The sequence below is a fragment of the Fusarium solani genome (genome assembly GCF_023522795.1).
Source record: "Fusarium solani strain SB1 chromosome Unknown bctg00000004, whole genome shotgun sequence".
In the NCBI taxonomy this organism is placed as follows: Eukaryota; Fungi; Ascomycota; class Sordariomycetes; order Hypocreales; family Nectriaceae; genus Fusarium; species Fusarium solani.
In genome coordinates, this window is record NW_027072152.1 from 1327672 (window position 1) to 1346472 (window position 18801).

At 53.2% G+C, this 18801-nt stretch overlaps 8 protein-coding genes across 8 annotated transcripts; 4 read left to right on the forward strand and 4 right to left on the reverse strand.

The window, feature by feature from the left end:
- Positions 1–388: 388 nt before the first annotated feature.
- Positions 389–2587, reverse strand: MRS44_007501 (uncharacterized protein; the record flags this gene model as incomplete). Its single annotated transcript, XM_046276964.2, has 1 exon — positions 389–2587. One exon carries the CDS (start codon positions 2585–2587, stop codon positions 389–391), a length of 2199 nt encoding a protein of 732 aa, XP_046128960.1.
- Positions 2588–4926: 2339 nt separating this feature from the next.
- Positions 4927–6139, forward strand: MRS44_007502 (uncharacterized protein; the record flags this gene model as incomplete). The annotated part of the gene is made up of 4 exons (XM_046281438.2): positions 4927–5075; positions 5184–5749; positions 5802–5919; positions 5971–6139. 4 exons carry the CDS (start codon positions 4927–4929, stop codon positions 6137–6139), a joined length of 1002 nt encoding a protein of 333 aa, XP_046128959.2.
- A 299-nt stretch (positions 6140–6438) lies between these two features.
- Positions 6439–7787, reverse strand: MRS44_007503 (uncharacterized protein; the record flags this gene model as incomplete). Its single annotated transcript, XM_065620554.1, has 4 exons — positions 6439–6801; positions 6859–7097; positions 7196–7376; positions 7767–7787. The coding sequence occupies 4 exons, from the start codon at positions 7785–7787 to the stop codon at positions 6439–6441; spliced, it is 804 nt and encodes a 267-aa protein (XP_065476626.1).
- Positions 7788–8656: 869 nt separating this feature from the next.
- MRS44_007504 (uncharacterized protein) lies at positions 8657–9238 on the reverse strand (the record flags this gene model as incomplete). The annotated part of the gene is made up of 3 exons (XM_046277449.2): positions 8657–8705; positions 8764–8981; positions 9149–9238. 3 exons carry the CDS (start codon positions 9236–9238, stop codon positions 8657–8659), a joined length of 357 nt encoding a protein of 118 aa, XP_046128957.1.
- Positions 9239–10817: 1579 nt separating this feature from the next.
- On the forward strand, positions 10818–12105 carry MRS44_007505 (uncharacterized protein; the record flags this gene model as incomplete). Its single annotated transcript, XM_046277419.2, has 2 exons — positions 10818–11027; positions 11086–12105. 2 exons carry the CDS (start codon positions 10818–10820, stop codon positions 12103–12105), a joined length of 1230 nt encoding a protein of 409 aa, XP_046128956.1.
- A 355-nt stretch (positions 12106–12460) lies between these two features.
- Positions 12461–13162, forward strand: MRS44_007506 (uncharacterized protein; the record flags this gene model as incomplete). The annotated part of the gene is made up of 1 exon (XM_046277168.2): positions 12461–13162. One exon carries the CDS (start codon positions 12461–12463, stop codon positions 13160–13162), a length of 702 nt encoding a protein of 233 aa, XP_046128955.1.
- Positions 13163–13384: 222 nt separating this feature from the next.
- Positions 13385–14536, reverse strand: MRS44_007507 (uncharacterized protein; the record flags this gene model as incomplete). Its single annotated transcript, XM_046277166.2, has 3 exons — positions 13385–13966; positions 14020–14291; positions 14350–14536. 3 exons carry the CDS (start codon positions 14534–14536, stop codon positions 13385–13387), a joined length of 1041 nt encoding a protein of 346 aa, XP_046128954.1.
- Positions 14537–16893: 2357 nt separating this feature from the next.
- MRS44_007508 (uncharacterized protein) lies at positions 16894–17893 on the forward strand (the record flags this gene model as incomplete). Its single annotated transcript, XM_046277152.2, has 4 exons — positions 16894–17041; positions 17108–17160; positions 17235–17389; positions 17479–17893. 4 exons carry the CDS (start codon positions 16894–16896, stop codon positions 17891–17893), a joined length of 771 nt encoding a protein of 256 aa, XP_046128953.1.
- Between the last annotated feature and the right edge of the window lie 908 nt (positions 17894–18801).

Consider the following 18801-nt stretch of genomic DNA (forward strand, 5'->3'; position numbering starts at 1 on the left):
ATCTAGGGCTAGGAACAATCTGGTTTGCCATCGTGACTACAGTATGTAACGTGCAGACCCGCGCGAACCCAGACTCGGGGTCGCCCCTTGTGATACGGAAGCCAACTATTCGATGTTCTCCCTTCGAAACAGTACAAAAAACAAATGAAATGACAAGAAAAGATTTCGAGTTGCCTCCAGTTCCAAAGTATTATCAACGCCGTCCATGCAATTGTCATCATGATCCCCCGTCGTTTTCATGCAGTCATACGGTAGGGAGAGTATCTTCCGGCACAAGGTCCAGCCCAGACCGGGAGTAGCGAGAAAAACTGCAACAAAGAAAAGATGGAGAGAATCTTGACGCCTCCTCCCCAATTCCCCTTCAACCGGTCAATGGGCTCCAGACTTCCTAGTACTTGCCGCTTGTCGAGTCGAGGTAGCCGTAGGAGCTGCTTCTTTGGTTGCCCTCGACCGGCATGGGACGACCCCCTGTTGCGCCGGACATGAGCTTTTCGTCACCTCCGCTCGGTGCTTGTCTGTAGCTGTCTTCCTCGCCTGAGGAGGATCCAAATCGAGGGAAGTGCATCACGCCGCCAGGGTTGGTCTCGTCGCGATGTCCGATATGGGGACTTGCGTTGGGTCGGTCGTCTCCAGTGTAACGCATGCCACCTTCGGCACGGCCTTTGTCGGGTGAGGCCATGCCAGCCAGTGTCCATACAACACCGATGAGTACCACAACGCAGTAGAGTAGCAGCAAGCCGGTGGAGATGAGGGCATCCTGGATCAGATTGTTGTGGAGCCAGTCGGTGACAGCCTGCACAGCCCCCGTGACCTCATCAGTAGTGACGCTCGACGGGGATGCAAGGAACGTGTTAAGGTCCGAGTCACCATCAATCGAGTCCTTGGCGCCCATGCTGAATGTGTTGTTCTCAAAGAGGGGGAAGTTGACTTGAGAGTGGTCGTGCACCCATGTGAGACCCTTTTGCACACTCTCGATCTTGATGCCGATGACGCAGTGCAGGACAGTCTTGATGGGGTCGAGAAGGATAGTGCCCTTGAACGCAGTGTTGAGGCCATCATCCATGGTTTCAAGGAAGGTGTTGAGGGTGTCGTTGACGGCGTCCGTAGCGTTAGTAACGTAGCCGAGAACGTCATTGTTGATGTCGTCGTTGAGGCCCTTGATGACACCGTTGGCACCATTGGCCCATTCATCAGAAACGCTCTCCAGGCTCTGTACCACGTCGTCGGCAAAGGCGCCAACCTGGTCAGCCAGAGCAGGGACTTCGTCTCTAACGGCCCTGAGGAGGAGGAACTGGCAGAAGCAAGAGAAGAAACCGGCAATCGCGAGAGACAGGACGAACAGGGCCGGCACAGAGGTGGCGTAGGCAATGCACCAACGCACCAGGATCTGCTTCTTGCCCTTGAAGCGAGAGGCGACCTTTATTCCCCAGGTCGCGGTCATGGGGCGAGAGGCGATGTAGACAACGTCCATGGAGTCGAATTGGCCCTTAGCAATGAGACGCGCATGCTGCTGCTGTCGTCGCCAGCGCTTGATCTCGAGCCAGGCCATGGGGACGATGGCGGCCACGGCCAGGAGGACAAGAACGACGATGAAGATGGTCTTGGCCTTGGCGATGAGCTCAAACAGGTTGGTGAAGAATTCGTTGAGAGCGTCATTCTCGGAGCAAAAGGTCAGCTGCTTCTTCTGGGCCAGAGGGAATGCATCCCGATCGAACTTGTAGTTGCTGTAGGTTTCGTTGAGGGCTTGGCGAACAAAGTTGAAAGGTTTGGAGATGGCCTCCTCGGTCATGTTCTGGACCTCTCGGAAGTCGGGAAGATCCTCTTCGAGCTGGCGAACATCCGAAACAAAGGTGGTGGAGTTGAGGTCAAAGTTCTTGAGGTCTTGAATGGGCTCCGTGAAGTTGACCTTGGGGATGTCGGGGATCAGATCACCAAATACGGAGTCCTCGATGCCCTCAGTAACCTTATTAATGCCATCCTCGAGGTTTCCGGCAATGTCTTCAATCTCCTTGGCAACCTTGTCGATAATCTTGTTGAAAGCCTTGGTGGCATCCTCGGTGACATTAGCAACGACGTCAAGACTACCATGGACCATGGCTGTGATGAGGCAGACGTAAGTGGCAACAAGGAAGTTAATGTAGAAGATGATGAGGTTCTGGACGCCGACGATGATGAGGTCGAGCATGTACACCATAGCCTCGACGGACTTTTCGATTCCAGAAGCGGCAAGCTCGTTGACACCTCGTGACAGGTAATGAGGCATGGAAGCCATGGCGCTTCCAACATCTTCGACTTTGGTACAGGCCGAGAGGGCCTTGGTTTTAGCATCCCCGACATTGTCGTTGAGGTCGGCGATGAGGATGATGACTCGAATCAGGACCAGAAGGAGGAGGATCGTCCAGCGATTCATCCAAATCTGAGAGAGCCTTGAACGGAGACTGAGGTACGGAGTAACGGTAGGAGCAGTATCGGCGCGGGCTTCCTGAACCTTTCGCATCTCGGACATTTCGATCGACTCTGTCCGGAGGGAGTCAGGGACGGCCGGGTAGACCGGCGGGTCGTCAGGTTGTTTCCGTGAGGAGAACATGTTGAATCTATGCTTGTTGGTATCTCTGAAGGATCAAATATGAAAATAGAGAAGAGAGAATAGAAGTTGAAGGGAAAGGCAGAGGATGATGCCAATATTCGAGTGATCCCTGGATTAAGACGGAGGAAGTGTGACGATTAACTAGACAAAGAGAGAGATGAAAGAAATGGGACAAAGGAAAATTAACGGCCGTGAGCAAAAGATTTCCCGATCTAGCCTCTATGATTCCATGATGACCTTGTTTATTGTTGTGAATGAGGGGAGAGATTGTGTGTGTGAAAGAGGAAGCAAAGCGCAGAATAATAGGACAATAGGAAGGGGAGCAAAGACAATAAGGGAAGTTTTGGCTGCAAGGCGCTGCAACTTACCCCGGGCGAAAAACTCCACTATTGGAACCTCGAATGAATGAGAATTCCCCAAATAGGAACCGGACTCAGAACCGCCCTCAGATTACCTTTCTCGCCTTTGAGCGGCTGGCGCTTAGACCTTGCAAAGTGAGGTCGAGCTAAGCGCCCGCCCAACACCGGTGGCCACTCACGACGCAGTCAGAGGCCTGAGTAGAAGAGGCTTCAAACTGAGCCGAGAGCACAAAGAATACGGGCCGCTCAAACAGGTCCGAAGCTGACGTCTCCCCGAGCTGACGTTTCTAATAGAATGAGGAGGCTGGAGGTTGATGAGTCTTTTCTTGGCTGGGCTATCGTTGTTTGACTTGTCGCTTGAAGTGGCCCAGCCGCCTCAAGCACGGATTGTTTAATAGGTCGCTCCAAAAAAGAAAAATTGACAAACTTGCACAAATGAGAAAAAGTCACAATATCACGGGCATCAATAGGCAGCCTCCAAGTGAATGGGGTGCGAAGTGAAGCGTAGATATATAACAAGTGACTCACGCAGATGGGCAAGGGGGTAAAAACACCACGGAACGACGTCGTGAATGGTGCCCACCGGAAAAAGTCTCACCATCAGGCACGGCAGCGGAGAGCAGGTCATTTTAACTGATAGGGAGACGACGCATCTTGATTTCGGGCAGAGGGTGACGCCATTGCTAGCAGGTCCCCATCGCCGTGCCCGAGACCGTGACCGACTACGGCATGCGAGATGGGCGAATAGCACCGAGACCCCATCACGGAGTGACTGGCGAGAGCAGGGTCTCGCAAGAAACAGAAGGGCGCCATATTCCAAACGGATAGGATCATCTCCAACGCAACCTGTGGTGGTGAACGTTTTCACGGTGGCGGACTGGGATGTCGTCGTGAAGAGTGTGGGAGAAGGCAGCGCCTCAGGTCCAATCAAGCCTTTGTTCAGCCCATTTGTCCCTGGTCCCTGGTCCCTGCCACCCCCCCTCCTCCACTGCCAGGGTCTCTTTGGCGACAAGGGTTCACGTGGCCGACAACCGCCGATCTCGTCCAAAGGCTTGCCACTTGGCAAGTCTGGATACGGGCCCGAACGATGTCGAAACCGGATTTTCTGGAACGAGGTAGCTCGTGTTTCTAATCATCGCCGTGCAGATTCTGAAACGAGACCGTCTGCGGCGAGGAAGAATCGTTCTTTAGCCGATAGTGAATCAAGCTTAAATTCTGGTCTTGGGAGCAGTGACGTCACTTGGAGGGGAACTGGGATAGGGAACACCATCCCACCTCAAGACGAACCGATCGGAAGATGGCGAGAATAGGTGACGACAATAGGATCAGTCTTTCAGCGGCTCTCGAAAAGTGTTTTCGGGTTGTAATTTTACGAAGCGCCTTGTGTATCGAAAGAGGTCGCCGTTTGGGCCGCTTCGTGTGAAATGATTGGCTGTAATGACAGCGGCTCACGGTTCAGCTGGCGCGTAGTGAAACGAGAACCTGACATTCGAGAAGCTGCAGCCCAACCATCACGGCACAAGCTTAAAATAGCCAGACGGCCTGGAACTGTGATATTTGAAAGCTGGGCAGACCTTTATTTCTTTGAGCACCGTGCACTGCTTTTGCTAGTCTGGATGTGTCTGCCAAGCAGTCACTGTGGTAATTTAACGACCCCACAACGGTGAAAGGTTCCAGCGCCTCCATGATCACGAACCGAGCTACGTTCCCTCTCACATCCCAGGCCGATACATGCGGCTGAGGTACGAGTGTTGAGGCCATGGCTTCTCTTGCCCGAGGAATACTATGTGTCTCGGATGCGTCGGTGGTTTCACCCACTCAGCAGTCACTGTTGCACTGCACTGGATAGCGGGGTACATCAAGATCCCCAACTTGAATACCCTCAGCACCCACCATCACCATCATATTATTGGCAGTAAATCAGACTCGCCGGATTGCACACCCTAGTTTCTATACAAGCTTTACAGCTACTCACCAACTATGACTACCGTGGTTCCTAACGACCAGGCCACCGACCTGAGCAAGCAATATGACACTCCTCTCGGTCTCGCCCACTCCACCATGCAAGCTCTCAAGGACAGGATCAAGCTCCACTATGACTTGGCCAGTGACTACTACCTGAGTTTATGGTTCGTTCTCAGGCTTTTTCTTTGACCGCAATCAAATACATCATTAGTCTCTTCACGTTGACCCCATGTGCCTTGCTCCCAAAACATACTGACCCCCCATTCCACCAGGGGCGAGCACATCCACCACGGATACTGGCCAACTCCAGAATCCCAGGAAACGCAGACAAAAGAACAGGCACAGATAAACCTCATCCGACTACTACTTGACGCCTCCAAGCTTTCGTCCAACACGACTGTTCTCGACGTGGGATGCGGCATTGGTGGGACATCTCGCTATCTAGCCTCTGAGCATGGCTGCTCCGTCACCGGCATCACCATCTCGCCCAAGCAAGTTGAAATCGCAAACCGCCTCACCAAAGCCGCAAATCAAGAACATTCACAGACGGATTTGAGTAAAAGCCCAGATGATGGTGGTTTCACCCCACTGGGTGCCGGAAAGGTCCGGTTTCTCGAGCTGGATGCCGAAAAGATGGGTGACTTCTTTGACGACCAGCAAGGATCCTTTGACGCTGTGTGGATAAGTGAGGCGCTAAGCCATTTCCCAAACAAAGCCCTGTTCTTTGAGAACGCGAAAAAGGTCCTCAAACCAGGAGGTAAGCTGGTGTTGGCGGACTGGTTCAAAGCCGAGGACCTGAACGAGGCGGCCTTTGTCAACGACATCAAGCCCATTGAAGGTAACAAGTGACGAAACACCAAAGCTCTGCTCGAATACTAACGTGAAGGCAGATGGCATGCTTCTTCCCCCACTCTGCACCCAGCAAGGCTATATCGATCTTGCGAACCAAGCAGGACTCGACATCTTCTCTGGTCCAAACGATATCAGCCAAGAGGTCCGAAAGACATGGTATGTACTTCATCCAGTTGGCTATGGTACCAAACTGACTCTCCTCGATAGGGACATTACTTGGTCGCTCGTCCAAAACCCATCACTTTGGGCATTCGCCTTCACACAGGGCCGTGATGGCATCGCTTTCTTGCAGTCGTTCCGCGCCATGAGACGTGGGTATGCGAATGGAACCTTTCGGTACGCTGTCATGGCATTTGTCAAAGGGGCTGATATTTAGGACACCAACTTGGCCCATTTAGCATACTACTTAGAGTAGCTAGGTGCTCATTTTAGGTAAATCCTCATAATCGTCTCTTTATTTTTAGTCTAGTCGCAATCCTGAAAGGAGATGGGGCAATCCAAGGCAAGATGGAACCCGTGCTAATTCTTGAACAAAGATGTGCCATAGCCAGGTTGACAGGATGCATGCCAAATATCTGCTACCCTACTACTTCAGCTATGGCAGCCAGTGTGTGCGTTGACCCATTCCCTGGTTCTCGACTCCTAGTCATCGACATTTTAATAGCCAACATAGAACTATTCATGGTCAGGTAGGAGTTGAGGCGCATCAGCAGCACCACAAAAGGCAACCATAACGAGCATGGCCCATTGGAGGTCGATCATGGCCTTGAAATGGACCGCTTCGGAGTTGGGCATCGGGACGTGGATCAAGTGTCCAGATGGGATCGAGAGCTCGGGCAATTCATGAATCAAGTTAGAGCCTCCGTCACTATGAAATGACCTGGCACACTCAACCATCTTGTCAGAGTCGTTGTTTTGTCCTTGTAGCGACATCCCCTTTGTCGGGTCCATATTTCGGCGTGGCATCCAGTGGAATTGTAGAATGACAACAGACTCGCCTTGTGTAGTCGACCTGATGCCCAAACATTTGAACCCGAACTTGGCGCTCCTCCATCAGCAGGAATTCGAGAGGTTGATACAAAGCATATTCCACACCTTGTCGGAGCCGCCTAGTTGCTGTGGGTTGAGAAGATATGGCCGATATCTGAGGAGCCAATCTTTGCCGAAGAAGGCTTGGATATGCTGGAAGACTTTTTCCGTCTTCTGGATGTTGGCCAGGGTGTCGTTCCATGCGAAAGGGACGATATGGTCGACCCAAGGCTTGCTTGTGCCGGTGAGAACGCAGACATTTTCGTCTCGCTCGGAGCACTTGCGCTCCTCAGGATGTTCTGGCCCTTTGAAGGGTACTAGTTGCTTCAAGACTGTAGGGGGAGAAGGAATCGTTAGCTCGCAAGCTTATATACCAAGCCAAGGATGAACCATTGATACTCACAATGCTTGACAAGTGATGGCAGGCCCACTAGCCGTTGATGCACCTCTCCCGATAGGACTCTAGACGATAGGTAGCCGCCGGGTCGAAGGGCGGACAAGGGAACAGACAAGATAGTGGCGACTTGCACAGCGTTGAGTTTAAAGTTTGCGGTTCTCGGATTGGCGCGGATTTCTGACTCGATCTTGATGGCAAATTATCGTCTTATCTCAGCCTCATGGACAGGCAGGGGAGCGCCAGGCTCTTGGAATGCTGGTTCTGCTCCCATCTTCCTCTATGACGAAACCACAATGAATACAAAGCAGTGATGGCGAGACCTAGCTCAGGCGTCTTCTAGACGTCTTCTAAGTGGCAAGACTGTCAAGATATTAAAAGATGCTTCAGATGCTTCAGATGCTTAAGAAGTCGATGAAGTCATGAACAAGCTTGGTTCAGAGTTTGGCGTGAAGGTGGGAAGAAGAGAAGTTGAATGAGGAAAGAGGAAGACGTGGCAACAGTCGAGATTAAAGAGGAGAGAAGAATTAAGGTTCATATGCACGCAGAAAGCATCACGATCGAGTCGTCGTTTACTTACAACATGTTGACAGGAGCCCATATTGGACAACAGATACATGTCTAGCTTGTATCCTACCATAGGGACTAAATCAAGAATTTGAAGAGGTGACCTCACATAAGAGTTCCCCTTTTTGTTGCCATATCCATTATCTCATGTTCGAAAATGCGTATTAAACAAAGTTGTCAAGAAACATTCACGAGGGTTTGTTGAGGATAGTTAACCCTACCGAAGGTGGTGTAAAGTACGGAGAGAGTTTCCGAACCTATGCACATATCCAGATGGATGGACCATTAAGGAAGGAGAACAATGCTTTCACGGCCAGTGATTCCTAACTCTTGAGGCATGGGTGCAAAGAGCGTATTCAACAGTCCTTGGTTGCCCATGAGAGATGAATCTTGACTGCGACTGGAAACCTACGTTTATTACCAAGCAAACCAAGGCGCTAATCTAGAATAGCCGTCCAGGCACATGGCGTGCTAGCGTCAGTTCCAGGAGCTAAGGTCATCAGGTGATGAGCACAGCTGCCTGGAAGTAGTCATTGTTCCCATCAAGCTCAGCTCAGCGTGACTGAATCCGGACAGACTCATCAAGGGAAATGACGTTGTCCTGGTGACAAGTGGGATACGGGTCGACGCAATGACGAAAATCAGATCTTCGGGCAGCAGGTTTGATATTGTCTACCAACTTGCAGTCCTCGTTCCACTCGCGCTGTCAGAATAATACCAACAAAGCTGGACGATTTGCGACGAGATGCAGAGCAGTTCGGCCTCTACTACATCCCGATATCCCGGCTCGAAATCAGAGTACAATAACCAGTACCGTTCAACAAAATAGAATCACCCAATACAACCGAAACGCCTTCATCATTCTCGACGTAGAATTGAGTACCGATCCAATACGACTTGCTCTTACGCGTCACCAAAGGTGTTCTCGCCAGAGTAAGTGATGTAGAGGAAACTAGACGCAGACATGTCAGCAACGAGTTCATTTCCAAGCAGGGTGGCGGGAGACATACCCGTCCTCGTCCTTGTGCTCCTCGTAGATGCTGCTCATAAGAGCGGCCGTAGGGGGAAGGACCTCGTCGACGAAGATGAAGATGGCCTTCTCGGGCGACAGCTTGATTCGCTTGCGGATGACGTAGACGAACTGGCCAACAGTCAAATCGGCGGGGACCAGATACTTCTTCTTGTCGATGGTCGCGATGTCGCTCTTCTCGACCTTTTCGCAAATGACCTATTCAGCGCGTTTGTCAGCACTCGATCCCTCGAAGGCGTCGTCGGCAGCGGCAGCGATGTAGCTGACGGTAGGACGCAAGGCGGTGACCCCGCGCATGCCCTCGACGGTCTCTCGTCGAGTCGCAGCCGACGTCGAACAAATAAACACAACGAGAGATGACATACCGGAATGCGGTCGGCATACTTCTGTCGGATGCGCTCGGCCTCGGCCTTGCGCTTCTCGAAGGGGTGCTCGTCCTTGAACTTGCTGCGCATGGTGGATGATTGATAAGATCGAAGGCGGTAAGTGTGTTGTTGTTGTTTAGAGTCGAGCTTGGCTTTGCGGGAAAACGGAAAAGGTTGCAGAAATGGGGAAGAGATCGAGATGGAGATGGGATGGAGAGGAAAGAGCTTAGGTTACGATCGGCTTGCGTCAGGTAGAAGAAGAATGAGAAAGAGAGGTCACTGAGCCTTAAAGGTGGCACGGCACAGATAAGCGGTCGGCCAGACTAGAAAGAAGGCAGCAACAGGCAGGAGGCGGAGGCAGCGGTAGCGGTAGGCGGACAGGCAGGCTCACTCACTGGCACTGCGCAAGAGGGCAGGCAGGCGGGCAGTGACAGGGAGAGGGCAGGCGCGCGGGGCCGCCGGTCTAGCCCTAAAGAAGCTTAGCTCCACCAAGGTCGGTGAATCACAAGAGGCCCCGCGAGGCAATGATGGCGGGGGAGCAGCAAGTCAGGCGTCGCACTGTCTCGTCACAGGGTCGTGACGTGACGTGAATCGATGCTGAACAAATCACGACTGCTGACAGGGGAGTCAAACATGGAGGCGGCCTTTTTTTCACTCAGGTCCTCATTTTCAAGTCCATCACAAGCTTGACGCCAAGGGGCAGACCTGATTATCTTCATTGCCTATCAAGGAAAGGACAGATCGGGAGAGCTTGCGGCTCTCAAGCACAAAAAAAGAAGATTCCACCCATTCGTCAGTGACTGTGTTGATGCTTAAACATCTACGTATGTACTCGCAACAACAAAAAAAGTATCTGTAATAACAAAAGGTTTGTTTTCTGCAGGTCACTCGGGCCCAATCCCTGAAAGCCCCTCCCTTGTAGATGTTTGTAGATACTTGTGATTCTTGTCCTTTTTTTCTTCGTGGTTTGGTTTGTCTGTTCGCCCCCTTGCTCACTCACACTTGGCGGCTCCCCTGCCCATGCACTGCATTCCCTCCTTGCATTGGATGTGCTGAACCAGCTGTGCCCAAACCCAGTCACCGAGAAAAGGTTGGCCATCACGGTGGGAAAAAAGTAAAAGGCAAACAAGCTTAGCGCACTGTCCCCGCCACCTCGGTGCCTCCAGAGGAGCAAAGCGTACCAGGGGGTTGAACAGCTTACATGAAGCCCAGGCCCAAGCTACAGTAAGGTCACGGGATAGATCACATGCCTCAGGACGAAGCTTCAATATCAGAAAGACGAGATATCTCAAAAGACCGGGAGTCCGGAGAAGCATTTGACAGAATCAAAGGATTCCGGAGGTACAAAGGTCAAGTACCTCCGAGTGGTGCGTTGGCTTTACCGCTCTCGGCAGCCCGTCAGCCGATTCCGCCGGCCGGCCCCAGCGTCGCTCCCTGGGGTCGAGAACTACGTCGAGAGAAGCCAATTGCCAAACATTCGATTCTGACCATCACCCGAGTCCCAATCGGCCCAAACCGCGAATTGAATCCTAAAACTCTGCCGCTCTCTCTACAACACCCCGGCTTCTAGCGGCAAGGTGGCCTCACATTCAGGCAAAGAAACCACCTGATTTTCAGCACATTTTTCTTTCGTTCTCGGCCTTGCTCTGCCGCTCGAAATATATAGGTCATGGCTTCCAGGCGGCCGGTTCAGCGCCTTGCTGCGCATCTTGCATCTCCCTCTACACGCTTCTCCCAGAGTCAATTCGCTTCTACGAGACGCTGGCTGTCTAGTTCTGCCGGTTCTCGAGCTTCCCGAACCGCTTCGTCCTCCAATTACTCCTCGTTGTGGCTGGCCGCTGTCGCCCTTGGTGCCATCGCCCCTCTCGCCTACAAGATGGTATGTCCTCACGAGGAGCTCCCCGGAGGGCCAATTGCTGACGTAGAGCCTCGCTCAGGCTGAAACTGAATCCCTCCGCCTCGATCCATCCACCCTCGCCGACCGCGATGCTCAGAAGAAGCGTGAGTCGGGCGTTTCCGAGGACTCGCCCATGCGCCTCCGTATGGAAAAGTTCATCAGGGAACAGCAGGCCCAGATTGTCGCCGAACTCGAGAGAGTCGACGGCAAGAAGTTCCGCAAGGATGAGTGGGAGCGCCCCAACGGTGGAGGTGGTACTACATGTGTCCTCCAGGAGGGCAACGTCTTCGAAAAGGCCGGCCTCGGTGTCAGCGTCGTCTATGGCTCCCTGCCCAAGCCCGCCATTGAGAAGATGCGCGCCAACCACAAGACTCTCGACCCCAATGTCGAGTCCCTCGACTTCTTCGCCGCCGGCCTGAGCATGGTCCTTCATCCTTACAACCCCATGGCCCCTACCGTCCACCTCAACTACCGATACTTTGAGACGGCCAACCCCGACGGCACATCACAGGCTTGGTGGTTCGGCGGCGGCAGCGATCTGACCCCCTCGTACCTCTTTGACGAAGACGCCATCCACTTCCACAAGACGCTCAAGACGGCCTGCGACGCCCACGACAAGGACTACTACCCACGCTTCAAGAAGTGGTGCGACGAGTACTTCTTCAACAAGCACCGAGGCGAGGGCCGCGGCATCGGCGGCATCTTCTTTGACGACCTCGATGAGAGCGAGCGAGACCAGGAGAACACGTTCGCCTTTATCCAGGACTGCCTCAAGTCCTTCCTCCCCTCGTACGTGCCCATCATCGAGAAGCGCAAGGACATGCCCTTCAACGAGAAGGAGAAGGAGTGGCAGCAGCTGCGCCGGGGCAAGTACGTCGAGTTCAACCTGGTGCACGACCGCGGGACGGCGTTTGGCCTCAACACGCCCGGCTCCCGCGTCGAGAGCATCCTCATGAGCCTGCCGTTGACGGCGAGCTGGAAGTACATGCACGAGCCCGAGCCCAAGAGCAGGGAGCAGCGCCTGGTGGAGGTTCTCCGGGATCCCAAGGAGTGGGTCTAAGCCGATGTTGGATTTATTGAATGAGATATGGAAAGGAAACGGTTACGAGTACGTATGTGAAAGGCGGAGCGATTGGTTTAGTGTATCATACCTTGGGATGTGAGGATCATAGATGGAAGAGCCCAGGGCTGTATAAACAAAAATATGGATGGATAATCCAAAAAGGCAAGAACAAAATAAAAATAATCATTAAATAAATATTGTCAACACTGCTCGATTCGATCTTGTCAGTATGGGTGGTTGTCCAAGCCGCCAGGCTCACGATTGGTGATCAACTCAGTCATCACACCTTCTCTCTGTGGAGTCAAAGTCTTGCTCTTCACCCTCACTTCGCCATGTGACAAACATCAAGGCAATGGAGCCTCTCCCTTCTCATCGCCAACTGGTAACAACTCTCATAACATCCATCTCCGATATCGCACCGTCAACAAGCGCCAGCGAAACGACATCATCACAGCCGCCTCCGCCTGCTCAACCGCCATCCACATCGCCCCTCCAGGCAATTCCACCCTCGCAACGCCCTCTTCTACTCACACTACATGTTCTCTTTCCAAATCTCCTCCTACCAGCTCTAGATCTCCTTGATAGGGGACTTATCACTCGACTAGTACGGAAGTACTCTGGCGCGCAAGATGAACAACCAGGCAAGGATGGAGAACCGGTATCTGGAGGCTTGAACGCTTCAGGTAAACCAAAGGACGACATCTTTATTGTGCGCTCGCTAGCTTCAACGCTCTCCCGTCGTACTCGCGATTTCACCCTCTCTTCAAAACGATATGTTGTTCACCTCAATGCGTGGAACTGCTCCTGCGCAAGCTTCACCTTTGATGCTTTCCCTAGTCATCCAACACCAGCAACAGAACAGGTGGAGTGTCCCTCACGAGATGAGTGGTCATTTGGTGGACTAAGTCTAAACCCATCCGGCGATGTACCGCCTTGCTGCAAGCACTTACTTGCCTGCTTGCTTGCAGACAAGTGGCCGGCAATACTGGGCCAATATGTCGAGGACCGAGAGATCTCGAGGGAAGAGATGGCAGGCATAGTTGCAGACCTGTGATACGGGCAATTCTAGCAATGGATGCCAGAAATTTGTTAATACCAGGGCGATGTCCGGCAGATTATCCTTGTTCCGTCCTCTAAACCCCGGTTTGATGTGATCAATGTACAAAAGGCGATTTGCCTTGACCCTTGGCTGATACCGCCGTGGTTCCCTCCTCCAGGCGCCAAAGAGCTTCTGCACCCAAATCTATGCCCTTCTACAGTCACTTGGCTTCCTTCTTTATTTCTTCGTCTCCTTCTCCTTGGTCTCCTTGTCCTTGTCAGCGCCCTCCTTGGACTCGCCGCTCGCGCCATTAGTGCCCTCCTTCTTCTCGTCCTTGCCGTTGACCTCCTCCTTCTTGGTCTCCTTGTCCTCCTGCTGTTGCCGGTTCTGGATCTTGTTCTCGATCAGGTCGTGGAATGCCGTAATCGCGCGTATCAAACTGCTCAGGTAAATAGCCATGAGCTGGTCGTTGGTCTTGATGCTCATCGCATATGAAAGCTCGCCAGCGCCTGACTTGCTGTCTCCCTCGGCCGAGGTGAGGTTGGGAAGCAGGTTGAAGACGTCCTGCAGGTTGCCCAGAATGGCGTGGTTGACTGGCAATTGCTTGTCGAGGACCTTCTGAAGATAGGCTCCAATGTCTCGCAGGCGGAGGTGTAGACCCTGGAGCGATTGCAGCTGGTTGGTGATTCGTGTGGATAGGGTTCCCGCAGCAACGTCGCGGATATCTCTTAGCAGATGCTCGACGCCAATCTCTTCTGCCTCCTCGGCCTCGATGATCGAAGGGGTGTGAACAAACGTTCGCGAGGTGGTTGTGCCATCCTAAGTCATGTCAGTCTGGGCAAGTTGGTCGCAAGGCACGGTTCATGACGCACATCCTTGATCTCCTCAACGGCAAAGTAAGCATCTGTGGGAACGCCCGACTCCTTGGGCTGCACGTCAATGATGACGAGGAGGGGGTTAGGTGTGTAGCGCTTGAAGAGCTCGTTGATCTCCAAGTCGGATGCGCGCAGCTTGGGGCCGGTGTGGTACCAGCCTATCAGCTTCTCTCGGGCGTTGACCTTCTTGAACATGTCGTTCATCGACTCGACATAGTTGTGGTCAAGGAACCACACTGAGGGGTCCTTGTCGTCTTCCTCAAAAGGAACTGCAGTCTCATTGTAAGCGCCTATCACCTTGCCGTCCATGACACCAGGGCAACGTACCAGCAAAGCTGTTGGATACTCTCACATCCTTGCCATCGTTCTGGCCCAGCAGGACACCCACCACCCGTCGCTTTGTCTTGGTAGAAGTGGTTCGGTTGTAGTGGTCGACCGCAGAGAGGAGAACGAGGGGCGCAACGGTGACGTTTCGAGTGACGAGGGAGAGTGTTTCTGCTGTTGTGGCAGGCATCGTTGCTATGTCGTCGGGGAGGTATTACAACGGATGCGTATCTGGGAGAGGAAGAGGATTCGGTTCGCGATCTCTGTCGTGCGGGTGCGGCGAGTTTGAAGGCAGAGTCGAGATGTTGATGCAGTGATTATTGTGGTCGCACGTACGTAGTCTTGAGGCTGCCTTCCTGGAGAGGGTAGCTTAGCTCCCGATTGGGCCAGGCTGATTGATGGATCAAAGCTCGAGCCTCGCGACGCCACATCACGTGCGGTTCAATGTTCGAGCCACAGCCAAGCCACAGAGTAGCAACATGAAGAACTGGGGCACGGAGCTGACACAAGAGTTGGTCTTGTTGGAGCGGTGATGGCTGGGAACGCGGCGTGGCTTCTTTTGTTGTTGACCCTGCATTGGTCTGACATCATTGCCTCGGTGAGTGGTGTTCGGTCGAAGACTCGCCATTGCCGTGTCTTGTATAAGATATGCATTTGCATTTGAGTGCTTCACACTGCTACAGACACTATCTAGGTCATTGGATATCCAAGCATGGACATGGCAAGCAACTGGTTGGGGGAATTTCCTTTCTTGAACCGACTTCGCTCATCCCGGATATTCTACTTTGGGTAAGCGGGCGAATGTTGAGAGATGGAGGTGTATCCACCAGCCGGGACGCTCACCTTGACCTCGGCGCCAACCGGAGAGTGCTGGTCTCTGTCGACGAAGGCAATTATCAACAAGCAAGAGCAGAAGCCCTGACGGCAAGCCTCAATCAGGGTCCAGCATTGAACTCTACGTAATGCGCTATCAAGATGTAGGTGCGGCAACTCGCAGGCAATTCGCAGTCTTGGTTGCCTTGGTTCGGGTTATTTCCTTGGGGCAGCGGAAAGATGGAGGCTAACGTCCAAGGGGAACGAATTGGGGTCTTGTTGAAGCCGGCTATGGCCACGCCTACGCGTGTACGCAAAGCAATGGAGGCAACGGCCAACGAGAGGGCGGTAGCAGTAACTACTGGAATAGGTAGTTATTTACACTACACACGGGACGCGGCGGCGGCAACAGAAGCAGGGCGAAGGCCGGCATATGTCGACTACCGGGTCAGTGGTCCTTGCGCTCCAGCCCGTGGTGAGCAAGCAATACTGTATTACATGCCGGTCGGAATGTGGCCGTGCCAGAAGTGTTTGACCGATGAGCGGCGAGTGCGACATTGTAGACGGGACGGCGGTGCTTTGCTCGGATCAAGGGACCGTGGCATCCCAGCCCTTTGAGCCTCGGCCCTGATGACCGAGCAAACTCCGGTCGTCACTACGTACTGTAGGTAGCCCAGCCTCGAGCGATTCGAGCCAGATTCGCGATTGATGCCGCCTTGGCCAAGTTCGATTGGCCACGATTTCAATATGATCCATGGCTTCGCACCTGGGAAGCTGATGGAGCCTATCTCGACGACGGACATGTTCCGGGACGAGGAGCTTCCTTTCAGCCTACCCTAGGTATTACAGCTTTGTGTAGTGAAGCAATTCCGAACGGCGAGAGTGACACGGATTTATTTCGCAGATCAAAAACGCTTGCCCCCATATATGATTGCTTGTATCGCGTGAAACCTAGTTCACCGTATGTCGTATGCGTCGCATAGTCCAGAATGGGCAATTGTAGAAGCCAAGAGTGTGATAGTTGGAGCTTGGTCAGGTCACGAACAGGTGGTGGTGTCTATTGCGCCGGAGCCGTACCGAGTACCGACGGCAGCGATGGATGGGGGGTAGTACGTAGCTGGGGGCGGTACCTGTTGACGGTGCCGAATATTATATGGACATGTGTTGCCTTGAGTTGTCGGCCTGAAGACGGGGATTTTTGATGTTTGCGTTGTCGTCGACACCGACATGGACCCCAATATCCGTCACGCTACAATATCGTGACATTGACAACACAATTCAACATCTCGTAGAAGAACAAATATCTCGTCTACAACAATCAAGCACAGACATTTCCCGTCCACTACGGATAAAAAGCCGCTCTCACTCACCACGCTCAGGCCCGCGAGAGGCGTCTCCCCAGCATATCCATGCCGGGAACAGGGGTGTACCCCCATCCATCGCCTTCCAGCAGAAACCGCGTGCATCGGGCCAATCAACGCCGACCCAAGCTCCCCCCCAAAAACCTCCCATCCTCCGGCTACGCACCAAGATTTCCCTTGTCTCGCCCGTCGTTGACTTTAACCTCGCTTTTTTCCCTCTTCTCGTCTCCCCTCGCCTCAACCTCCCGCCCTCTCGTCTCCAAAACATCCCTCGCCGCCGCCGTCTTCAATCCGCCGTCTTCTCTGAAGCTGCCCCCTCAATTGCCGCCAGAACACCTCCCAGAGTCCCCCTCATCCTCCCGCAGTCGCAACAATGGGTTTCGTCGAAGATGAGTTGAAGCAGCTCAAGAGCGTCCTCAGCTCTCTTGACACGCGCATCAAGACCCTCGAGGCGCGAGCTACTGGCTCTCCCGTCTCTACCGAGGAGATTCGAATGATTCTCATCGGTCCTCCTGGTGCTGGTAAGTGATTTTTTCTCTTGCTGTTGCGATATCCCCTCCAGTGCCGTGCTGACCAACTCCTCACAGGAAAGGGAACCCAGGCCCCCAAGATCAAGGAGAAGTTCTCCTGCTGCCATCTGGTATGTCAATTCCCGTCGCGACACATTCTCAAGCAAGAATTCGCCGTTCTAACGTGCCCCTCTTCGATGCGCAGGCCACCGGTGACATGCTGCGATCGCAGGTCGCCAAGAAGACTCCCCTCGGTGTCGAGGCAAAGAAGATTATGGACCAGGGCGGTCTGGTCAGCGACGAGATCATGATTGGCATGATCCGGGAGGAGCTCAACCACAACCAGGAGTGCCAGGGCGGGTGAGTCAAAATTTCCTCGGGTTCCGTGCTCGGGATCCTGGTCTACCTCGGTTTCTCTCTTCAGCTGCTGACAATACGCTCCACGACAGCTTCATCCTCGACGGTTTCCCCCGAACAGTTCCCCAGGCCGAGGGTCTCGATGCCATGCTTCAGGAGCGCAACCAGAAGCTCCAGCACGCCGTCGAGCTCAAGATTGACGACTCTCTCCTCGTCGCCCGCATCACTGGCCGTCTAGTCCACCCCGCCTCCGGCCGCTCATACCACACCACCTTCAACCCCCCCAAGCAGTACATGAAGGATGACATCACCGGCGAGCCTCTGATCCAGCGAAGCGACGACAACGCTGAAGCCCTCAAGAAGCGTCTCGTCACCTACCACAAGCAGACTGAGCCCGTCGTGGGTTACTACAAGAAGACCGGCATCTGGCACGGTGTCGACGCCAGCCAAGAGCCTGGTCAGGTGTGGAAGTCCATGCTCAACATCCTCAACGAGAAGAGGGCTTAAAGCGGAGAGTGTGTGTCTGTGTGTCATGAGGGAGTGGTGTAGCCCGGTTGGCTTCACGTCGCTGGCGAGACGCCCCCGCCGAAGTTATTTAAAAAAGAGTAGGCGGGGTGCGTCTTGGATATATGAACGGTATGGATGAAATGCAAACTGGCACGAAACGAGGGAAGGGCGCGAAAAGGGAGAAGGGGAGTCCAGTCCTCCAGGCCAAAGAGGCGTTAACGGTAGAGGGTTTTGCCCGGTGGCCTTGGGGTTCCTGTGTAGATTAAAAGCTACCGAGACGACGCTTTGCCATGTATCACACTTGTCTTTTTTTACTGCTAGTTTCAAACAAACAAAAAGGTTGGGCATTTTGAAGCTCCGAGCTTTTTGATATACTTCACCGTCTCGTCTTCTACTCTTCACCATCACCACCAATATGACACATGCTGGTAGCCACAATGCACGCCTCTGTACTTGATTGTCACGAGATGACTTTGAGGTGGGCACTTAGACGCCTCATATCTATGCCAACGATAATCGACAACGCATCTCCCTCCTTAGTGCAGCTATCCATCCTCTCCCTCTTAACCGTCAGTCTACTATGCAATGACCCTGTCAAAGAAACTCCCCGAGCTCCCTCGCAATGCTTTCAAGGACACACAATTTGAAAAAAAAGAGAAGGAACTCAGGACACTAGTGAGTGCCCCTGTTCTCCATATTGAGGTTACGATTATAAAGGGGGTAATGGACCAGAAAAAAAAGAACGGTCTCGGATGTTCCACGTCGGCATATCAAAATGAGCTACCGAAACGAATGGCGAGAAAGTAAAGCAAGCCTGGCCTTGACCTAGACTAAGTGCTAAACTGTGCAGCCGAACAATGAGGCGCCCCTCGGGCGGCCTCATGGTCCAGCAGGGGTTCTTCTCACCC